The sequence below is a fragment of the Rhinopithecus roxellana genome, chromosome 21, assembly GCF_007565055.1.
Source record: "Rhinopithecus roxellana isolate Shanxi Qingling chromosome 21, ASM756505v1, whole genome shotgun sequence".
NCBI classification, from domain to species: domain Eukaryota; kingdom Metazoa; phylum Chordata; class Mammalia; order Primates; family Cercopithecidae; genus Rhinopithecus; species Rhinopithecus roxellana.
In genome coordinates, this window is record NC_044569.1 from 39,870,804 (window position 1) to 39,881,497 (window position 10,694).

General features: G+C 42.3%; 1 protein-coding gene across 4 annotated transcripts in view; it reads left to right on the forward strand.

Moving 5' to 3' along the window:
- CLUL1 (clusterin like 1) overlaps nt 1–5,127 on the forward strand; it is a 57,228-nt gene extending 52,101 nt beyond the window's left edge. For all 4 annotated transcript variants that reach the window (XM_010354898.2, XM_010354900.2, XM_010354901.2 and 1 more), the window contains one exon: nt 4,729–5,127. In XM_010354898.2, the coding sequence (XP_010353200.2) occupies nt 4,729–4,732 (4 nt within the window). In that variant the 3' untranslated portion in view covers nt 4,733–5,127. The remainder of the gene's footprint in view (nt 1–4,728) is intronic.
- The last annotated feature ends 5,567 nt before the right edge of the window (nt 5,128–10,694 follow it).

Sequence of the window (10,694 nt, forward strand, 5' to 3'; positions counted from 1 at the left end):
ATACCTGGTTAGGAATGCCTTGTTGACAGGAATAGTTAATTCTCAAAAGGGGAAAACAAAACTTGTTTCAAAATACCTGGAAAATACGTTTAACCTCATTAATAAAGACAAGAAAGCAAACAAGATGCCATTTTCTGCCTATCAAATTTGCAAATTAAAAAAAACCCGGGAAATCCTGATAGGAATGTGATGAAATGGGGATTCTCATATCTCATGTGTTAGTGGGAACATACATTGGTTTTGCCTTTTTGAAAGCTATTTGATTATGCATATGAAGAGCCATAAAATTTCTTCTTGATATAATAATTCCACTTCTGAAATCAATCCTAAGGAATAAATCTAAATTTGATGAAAAGTTCTCCCTCCAAGATCTACATTTACAAAATTATTTAAAATATTAAAAATGTTAAACATAATCTTAATGTGTAAAAATGAGACAGTGGTTAAATAGATTATGGCTAAATACATTCAATACATTTTATGAAATGTTAAAAATATTCAAAAAATTTAAATAATGACTTGCTAACTACTTTAACAAGAGCTTTAATATAAGCCAGTCTTGGAGGTAATATTATTATCATCATTTTACAGAAAAAGATCCTGAGGCTCAACATCCAAGGTCCAATGAACTACTCAGGTCGGAGGTGGTAGAGCAGAATGTGGAGCCAGGTCTCTCTCTGACTCCTTCATCACACTGTACTGCTTCCTGTTAAGATATTTGCTCAAAAAATGCAAGATATAAAAATCTGGGTAATACGATCAATCTTAAAGAATAATTACATTTTAAGTTACTCATAAGGGACCTTGTTAGTAGGTCACCATCAATGTGTAATTAAGCCAGATGTGACAGGATTTGCTGCCTCTCCCTTTACTTCTGAATTCTGGAGGCCTTTTTTATTTCTAGTTATATCAGTCAAACGACCAACATCTTTTTAGCATCTACTAAGTTTAGATACGGGAACTAGGTACTGTGAAAGAGACAATGAAACATTTGACAAGATCCTGTCCGCAAGGAGCTTCCTATCCAACAGGGAGCACAAGACAGATAGACAGACAGACACACAACCATAAAGCAGGGCAGGCTTTAGAGAGTGCACAGGAGCAGGCTCTGGGAGCTCGGGGGAGGGTCGTTCACGTTCTGGAAGAAGAAACTTCTGAGCCGGATATATTCCCTTTCTCACCGTCCTTCTAGCCCCTCTCTTCTTCTCCTTTCCACTTTCCTCTTCCTCCTCCCACTCTCTCCTCTCCCTTTCTTTCCTTTTTTTTTTTCTTTTCTTTTTCCTTTTTCTTTTCTTTCTTTTTTTTGAGACAGAGTCTTGTTCTGTCGCCCAGACTGGAGTACGGTGGCGTGATCTCGGCTCACTGCAACCTTGGCCTCCTGGGTTCAAATGATTCTCATGCCTCAGCCTCCTGAGTAGCTGGGATTACAGGTGCACACCATCACACCTGGCTAATTTTTGTATTTTTTAGTAGAAACAGGCTTTCACCATGTTGGCCAGGCTGGTCTCGAACTCCTGACCTCGAGTAATCCACCCACCTTGGCCTCCCAAAGTGCTGGGATTACAGGCATGAGCCACGATGCCCAGCTTCCTCTCCCTTTTCTTTTCTTTTCTTTTTTTTGAGACAGAGTTTAGCTCTTATTGCCTAGGCTGGAGTGCAGTGGTGTGATCTCAGCTCACTGCCACCTCTGCCTCCCGGGTTCAAGCAATTCTCCTGCCTCAGCCTCCCAAGTAGCTGGGATTACAGGTGCCTGCCACCACACATGGCTAATTTTTTGTATTTTTTGTAGAGACGGGGTTTTGCCATGTTGGGCAGACTGGTCTGGAACTCCTGACCTTAGGTGATCCGCCTGCCTCAGCCTCCCAAAGTGCTGGAATTACAGGCATGAGCCACCACACCCTGCCATCCTCTCCCTTTCTTAAAAATAAATCAATTAATTAAATACATAAATGTAGATACACCCACAGGCAGCATCAAAGTGGATAGGTTGGAGAGGAGACTATTCCAAAAAGGGGGATGGCATGGGCAAATACAGCAAGAAAGAGTAGAACATCTAGGTACTGGGGGCGCTGGGAAGTCCTGCTAAACTGGTCCCCTCACACTGTGGGGCCTTTAAGCTCCCCTGTGTCAGGGCACCTCCCCTCTGTGAGTCTGGGTTCTTTCTTTGGTTACAGGCAACCAAGACCAGCTCAGCTAAAAGAAATGGAAGGATGCTGACTCACGAATCAGAGGGGAAGCTGGACGACTATGCCCAGAGCCAGGCAGAAACGGGTCGGGTCTCCAGTCTGGGAGGAGGAAACCCATGGACAGTTGCTTCAGAGCCCAGCGCTCATGGTGAAGCAGCTGCAATTGTTTTTAGTCCTCAGATCACTCTGCGCAAGATGTGACTTGCCAGGAGGAATCTGGCTGGCCCAGCTGGGACATGTGTGTCCACCTCTAGACCAGGAGAGAGGAGAGTCTTGGTTGACAGTCCCCATGTCTACCTCTTTGTCTAGGTTACTGAGTCATCAACAGATCTCAGTTCAAATAGTCACTTCTTCAGAGGCAATATACCCTCTTCTACGCATAAACTAGGGGCAACATGCCCTCCCTCCCCTTTCATACATGACCATAACACCATGCAGCACTCAACTCTTTTAAGTTGACATTTACCCACGTGGCTCTTTATGAACGTTCATCTCCATCCCGAGACCTACAGTCCATGAGGTTACCACCATTCTAGGGTTTTTGTTCTTCTCTTTGTCAGTGGGGACTTAGGACTGTGCCTGGCACAGGGCAAACCCTCAATATTTGTTGAACAAATAAATTAATAAACACGTGTAAATGAATATTAGTAGAATACAACAAGAGTAACAGTAGGTGAAGGTGGAAAGCAAAGGTGGGAAGAGGTCAGGGCTCTGAGTGCCAGGCTGTGGAGTCTGAGCTTCACTCTGCAGCGCTGGTGAGACACAATAGGTTTTAGAGAAAGGAAGCCTCATGCTGGTGCCCCAGTGGGTACTGACTTCCCATTTGTAGCCAAATCAAAGTTTTTCCCATAAAGTCATCTATCTCTTCCCAGATGTTGGGACTTGCAATGGCAATGGGAAGTGAGATACTGAGTAACTGAGAGATTAAGTATTTTGATCTCTCAAAATATTTTACTAACAAGGCACACGAAGTGATTTTTCACGGGCAATGTTAATGTTTTTCTTTTTTATGTATAGTTTTAAAATTCTAAAAGTAACAAAATCACAACTACCAAACATTTAGACGACAAAAGTTATCCATAATCCCACCATCGTTACACAACCACTATTATCATTTTACTGTTTTCCTTATTCACATTTTCTACTTATTTTCTTAGATTCCAAGAAATAGAATTACTTGTTTAAAGGTTATTAACATCTTATTGTTCTGGATATATATATTGCTAAATGTAATAACAGCAATGTCTGCAGTACCAATTTCTCAAATACTAATTTGCATTTCAATTTTTTTTTTTGAGACAGAGGCTCTCTCTGTTGCCCAGGCTGGAATGCAGTGGCGTGATCTCAGCTCACTGCAACCTCCACCTCACAGGTTCAAGCGATTCTCATGCCTCAACCTCCCAAGTAGCTGGGATTACAGGTGTGCACTACCACAGTTGGCTAATTTTTGTATTTTAGTAGAGATGCGTTTTCACCATGTTGGCCGGGCTGGTCTCAAACTCCTGGCCTCAAGTCATCCTTCCGCCTCAGCCTCCCCAAGGGCTGGGATTACAGGCATGAGCCACTGTGCCCGGCCTGGCATTTCAATTTTTAAAATCTTCAGTAATAAATGAAAATTTTTATCTTATTGTTATAATTTTATGGTTTTTTATTGTTCATGAGAATAAACATTTTCCAAGTTTGTTTACTCACTGAATTTCTTTTTTCTGCATCTTATTCAGTATCATGGATACAATTTTGTCAATTTTCTGATTATATCAATGCATTCAGGGTCCCAAACCTGCCAAAGTTTAAAGACAAAGATACTAAGGGAAAAACCAGGAAAAGATGGTAGAAAAGAATCACCCTGGCATTGTCAATCATGTAAACATTCGTCAGGTGCCCTAGCTGCAGGTATATGGCTCACTGAAACATGAATTCCAATTATAGGGTGAAATATATATTTAGAACCCTCTTTTGGAACTTTCATCTAGTTATCTAGCATCCTAAGTGCCTGGACATTCCTGATTGGTTTGCAATGTGTTTTATTTCCCATCCCCAAGTTTCACAGGACTTGTGAAGCAATCCAGGACTGCTAGCCCTGGGATTAACAGTCACAGGCTGTAACACAATGTCTTGCACATCCTGAGTATTGAATAAGCTTTTGTAGATGGATTCTTACCATCAACATCATCATGCAAGGCAAACATACAAAATTTGTTGACTAATGTAATGAGTCATGAGTAACCGAAGTTTACTGACCAAACACTACGTACATGTAGAGTACGGAATAAACACTTTATTATCACATCCGAGGAAAAGACCATTTTAGAGGCTCAACAACCCAGGAAAACTGTGAAGATTTCTTCAAATTGTTAAGAATATCCATGCATACAGGTTTCACATTATTTTGCTATATACAGTATCAATTTTTCCAAAAGCCAAGAGCATTTTATTCTATCACCCATCCTGGACATTTACTCCAAGAAAAAAATACACTGAGTCTATAAGTAATTGATTAGTATTTTGATCGTTGCTGCCTTTTTTTTTTTTTTTTTTAAAGGTAAGAAGATCTAATGCATCCTATATCCAGTAAGTAAAATTATCTCTTCATCTGGGACCTGGAAATCCTGAAATAAAAAAGGATAATGCAATAAACGTAGTTGCAGGAAAGTATATTAGCTATATACTATGAAGTACTCTTAGTTTACTTATGTTGAACGGCTTAGCTATTAATACTCAAATTGAGTTAAAATGAAAATTCCTTCTTAAAAAATCGAATGTAATATGTATTACATTTTACGGTACATTAGTAGTTCTTTGTATATTGAATAAATACTAAATCACCTAGGTGTCTACGTTCTATCACATCTACAAACATGTCACTTTCTAATTAATAAAATGTTCTTCCATTAGTTTGCTTTTACACTTAAAATATATATAATCGACTTTTTGGGAAAAATATCTGAGATTCATTGCTTTGTTTCGTAAAAACCAATAGCTTCTGTGTAGTCTTTTTTTAAATTGTGGTAAAATACACATGGCATTAATTTACCATTTTAACCATTTTAAAGTGCACAATTGGTGGCATTAAGTACACTCACATTGTTGTGCAACCATCACCACTGTCCATCTTCAGAACCTTTTTATCTTCCCAAACTGAAACTCTGTACTCGTTAAGCACTCACTTCCCATTTCCCCGTCCCCCAGCCCCCAGCAACGACTGTACTTTCTATGAATTTGACTACTCTAGCTACTGCATGTAGGTGGAATCATTCAGTATTTGTCTTTTGTTCTGTTTCGTTTTTTGTTTCTAAGACAGGGTCTTACTCTGTCGCCCAGGCTGGAGTGCAGTGGTGCAATCACGTGACTGGTTTGTTTCACTTAGCGCTATGTTTTCAAGGTTCATCCATGTTGCTGCATGTGTCAGGACTCCTTCCTTTCTTCGGCTAATATTCTTGCAGAGATTTACCTGGTGTTGCTTTTATCCATTCAGCCACTGATGGACGCTCGGGCTGCTTCCATCTTCTGGCTATTGTGAATAATGCTGTTTTGAACATGGGTGTTTTGAACATTAATTTCCTGCTTTCTTTTACCTAAGTTTACCTACATGTTTGAGTTTGTAAAGGGGAGGTTTTTCTAGACCAATAATTTTCAAATGTTTTTGCTCTCTCATACGTCCTTCAAAGGTAACTAAAAAAGTTGAAACATACTTGCATGTGACTTTTCTATATAAGTTGAAAGAATAGCAAATTGTTATTTTCCCATGCGATGTAAATATTAGCAGGTCATCCCTCTTTAAAATGTACCAAATGGAATCTAAATATCATTGCAATTTGACCCCGCATCATCCATTTAAACAAATATACAAGTTTTTCTTTAACAGTGAGAAATTGTATCTCATTCCATTTTCTCCTCAAACTCTTATTTCAATCTACATTCCTCAGAGAATTTTATCCTAATGTAGTACACTTTTATGCTTAAGTATCTTTTGTTGATCAATAAAATACTGATTTTTAAATTTTAAAAATTAAGAATATCCTGTGCATCAAATTCTAGGTATGAAATATTTATTCCAGATTGGGTGACCATTGTAATTATTATTTGTACATAATTGATCAAAATAACATAAATATACTACAAATTTCTATGACTATTAAATATAAAAAAGTAAAATTTTAAACAAATATATCTCTTAATGAGAAGGAAGAGCTTTTTATACTCCAATAAGTTAATGTATCCACTAATAATTATTATTTCTTCCTAGAACAAGACAGGATTAAGCATTATGACCATCCCTATTGGGGGATGTTTTTATAGATGCAATCACTGTGGCACCTACTGGCATAAATGCACCTGCTGATTGGAATGTTCTTTCCCCAGATCTTCCCTGCTGGTTTCTTCCCAGTATTCAGGTCTCAGCTCAAATGTGACTTCCTCAATGAGGCCTCCTGGTGATCAGATCTAAAGCACCCTCTACACAATCACTCTTTAGTGCTATACCCATTAATGTACTATCATCACACTTGTCACTACCATGCAGATCTTGTTTGGTTACTTTTGTAGTGTTTGTCACTGCCAGAATGTCAGTTCTATGAAGAAAAGGACCTTGTCTGTCTTGCTATTTGCAGACAAGAGGAAGGTACCATGATATAAATGTGTGTTAATGAATCAATTAATGATATTTGTCTGAGAGAACCATTCATTCTAACCGACATTTATGGAGTAACCACTTTGAAAAGAACCATTCTCTCTTTACTGTCAAGTCAAGATACTCAAGGAAGGCAGCGGAAGAGGAAGGTCCATGTGGGCAGAGGAGCCTAGTCTTGAGATGTGATTTAGCTGGTATTTGGGTGGAACCAATAAACCAGCCTCAAAAATAACACAAGGGGCCGGGTGCAGTGGCTCACGCCTGTAATCCCAGCACTTTGGGAGGCTTGAGGCAGTCGGATTACTTCAGGTCAGGAGTTCGAGACCAGCCTGGGCAACATGGTGAAACTCCATCTCTACTAAAAATACAAAAACGAGCCGGGCATGGTGACGGGTGCCTGTAATACCAGTTATTTGGGAGACTGAGGCAGGAGAATTGCTTGAGCCTGGGAGGCAGAGGTTGCAGTGAGCTGAGATTGTGCCACTGCATTCCAGCCTGGGTGATAAAGACTCCATTGAAAAGAAAAAAAGAAAAAAGAAAGAAAAAAAACCACACAAAGATGTGCAATTGATGCAGGCCAGGTGAGCCTGGAATTGGGCTTAGCCCAGGAGGGTTCCTGGTTTTGCTCAGGAAAGAATTTTTTTTTTTTTTTTTTGAGACGGAGTCTCGCTCTGTCGCCCGGGCTGGAGTGCAGTGGCCGGATCTCAGCTCACTGCAAGCTCCGCCTCCCGGGTTTACGCCATTCTCCTGCCTCAGCCTCCCGAGTAGCTGGGACTACAGGCGCCCGCCACCTCGCCCGGCTAGTTTTTTGTATTTTTTAGTAGAGACGGGGTTTCACAGTGTTAGCCAGGATGGTCTTGATCTCCTGACCTCGTGATCCGCCCGTCTCGGCCTCCCAAAGTGCTGGGATTACAGGCTTGAGCCACCGCGCCCGGCCAATGCTCAGGAAAGAATTTAAGAGCTACCTGGTAGACGAAAAGCTCTATTGAGGTGGCAGCTACAACTCCCTGGGTGCTCCTGCAGAGCAGAGCCACCCTATAGGCAGTGGCTGACAGCAATGGCTCAAAGGCAGGTCTGCAGTCATATTTATAATCTACTTTCAATTACATGCAAATTAAGGGGCAGATTATGCAGAAATGTCTAGAAAAAGGGTGGTAACTTCTGGGTTGTTGGCTCATTGCCATGGAAAGGGGCAGTAAGCTCTGGGTGTTGCCATGACAATGGTAAACTGACATGCCACACTGGTGGGCGTGTCTTATGGAAAACTATTGCCCCATCCTTGTTTTGACTACTCCTCAATTTGGTCCCAAGTCAGAGCCCTGCCTCCAGAGTCAAGTCCCACCTACCTCACAATTATTATGTATCAGGTTTTAAAAAAGTAACACAAGGAAGGCTGGGCATGGTGGCTCACGCCTGTAATCCCAGCACTTTGGGAGGCTGAGGTGGGCAGATCACTTCAGGTCAGGAGTTTGAGACAAGTCTGACCAACATGGTGAAACCCTGTCTCTCCTAAAAATGCAAAAAAAAAAAAAAAATTATCTGGGCATGGTGGCAGGCACCTGTAGTTCTAGCTACTTGGGAGGCTGAGGCAGAACTGCTTGAACCCAGGCAGCAGAGTTTGCAGTGAGCTGAGTGCCACTGCACGACAGCCTGGGATGCTGAGCACGATTCCACCTCAAAAAAAAAAAAAAAAAAAAAAAAAAAAGAAAGAGTAACAGAGTAACACAAGGAAATGAAACACAGATAATGTGCATCTGGAGAATTTGGAATATTTTCAGCCTGGGATCTTGCTGGTGCTCCGAAACGTGTAAGGAAATGTGTAGGGACAGTTTTCAGCCGGTGTGGGGTGGGGGAATGCCAACATATGGTTGGCTTTCCACAGTCCTGCTAAAAAGCCCTGCAATGTGCAGAACAAACCAGTCCAGCTAAGAAAAGTCCCACCCAAAATGCTGAGAGCACCTCTGTGCTCAATCAACAGTTGAGGCAAAAGGATGCTTTGCAAGCACAACACATGTATCAGTGCATTTTAAACTCATTATAAAATCGTTCTGTAAACCAAAAATAAAATTCTAAGCCCCAGAACCATCTGAAAAGACCCCTCCTCTGGACCAAAGGCATTCCAAATTTAACGTGAAATACTAGTTCAGGCCGGGATGGGAATGGGAGCCAGACATGCCTCATTATTCCCGCCTCCGTTTGGAATTTAGGCACAGCTGACCAGCATTGACATCAACACTGGCCTTAAGACAGGTAGAACACACTCTTTAAGTCTGACAAGAAACATTTACAATCTACAATCTATCTGTCTAAAGCCTGCTACCTGCAGGCTTAATCTGCATGATGAATCCTTGGTCTCCACAACCCCTTATCTTAACCCAGATATTCCTTTCTATTGATTCAAATATATATATATATATTTTTTCCCCAGACGGCTCTGTCGCCCAGACTGGAGTGCAGTGGCACTTTCTCAGCTACTGCAAGCTCCGCCTCCTGGGTTCAAGCGATTCTCCTGCCTCAGCCTCCTGAGTAGCTGGGGTTACAGGTGCATGCCACCTCGCCCAGCTAATTTTTGTATTTTCAGTAGAGACGGGTTTCACCATGTTGGCCAGGATGGTCTGGATCTCCTGACCTCGTGATCTGCCCGCCTTGACCTCCCAAGTGCTGGGATTACAGGCGTGAGCCATCACGCCCAGCCCCCTATTGATTCCAAATCTTTAGATGACAATTCTTTCAACCAAATGTATAAAAAATCAAGTTGTAGCCCAACCACCTTGGGGACATGTTCTCAGGATCTCCTGAGGGCTCTATCACCGGCCATTGGTTACTCATATTTGGCTCAGAAGAAATTTCTTCAAATATTTTAGAGTTTAACTCTTTTCGTCAACAGTTCCCACTCCCCAGTGTTAATGTTATAAACAATTCAGTAAAATTGGAAAATGTGGTCTATTAAAAATTTGGGGCCGATTGCGCCAGCACTTTGGGAGGCCAATGCGGGTGGATCACCCGAGGTGAGGAGGTCCAGACCAACCAAACATGGCGAAACCCCGTCTCTACTAAACATGAAAAACAACAACAACAAAATTAGCCGGTCGTGGTGGTGTACCTCTAGTCCCAGCTACGCGGGAGGCTGAGGCAGGAGAATTGCTTGAATCCAGGAGGCGGAGACTGCAGTGAGCCGAGATCACGCTACTGCACTCCAGCCTGGGTGAGAGAGCAAGGCTGTCTTAAACAAACAAAAAAAAAAACCTTGGAAAAGCTCAGGCGTTTTTTTTTTTTTTGAGACAGTCTTGCGCCGGATCTTGGCTCACTGCAACCTCTGCCTCCCAGGTTCAAGCAATTTTTCTGCCTCAGCCTCCCAAGTAGCCACCAAGCCCAGCTAATTTTTGTATTTTTAGTAGAGACGGGGTTTCACCATGTTGTCCAGGCTGGTCTTGAACTGCTGACCTCAGGTGATCCACCCACCTCGGCACCCCAAAGTGCTAGGATTACAGGCATGAGCTACCGTGTCCGGCGCCCTGGAGGTCTTTAATCAAGTAAAAAAGCTGCATTATATCACTTGCTCAGGTTGCAAGCCTTCAGTGAGAAAGAATAAACGGAAATGGAAATCACTTATTGAAACAGATTTCAAACAGCAGTTTTGTTGATAAGACCGCAGGAAAACGTGGGAACTGTGCTGCTGGCTTAGAGAAGGCGCGGGGGACCAGACGGTTCCCCAGGGGAGCAGTCCCTCCCCGCCACCGCACCTGCATCCAGGTTCCCGGGTTTCCGAAGACTTTCAGCTGTTACCCAGGGCTGCGTTCCGACCCACCCCCGTGGCTCCTGCGTTTCCCCGTGGCGCACGCTCTCCAGAGCTGGGGCCGCTTGGACCCCGCCGAGCA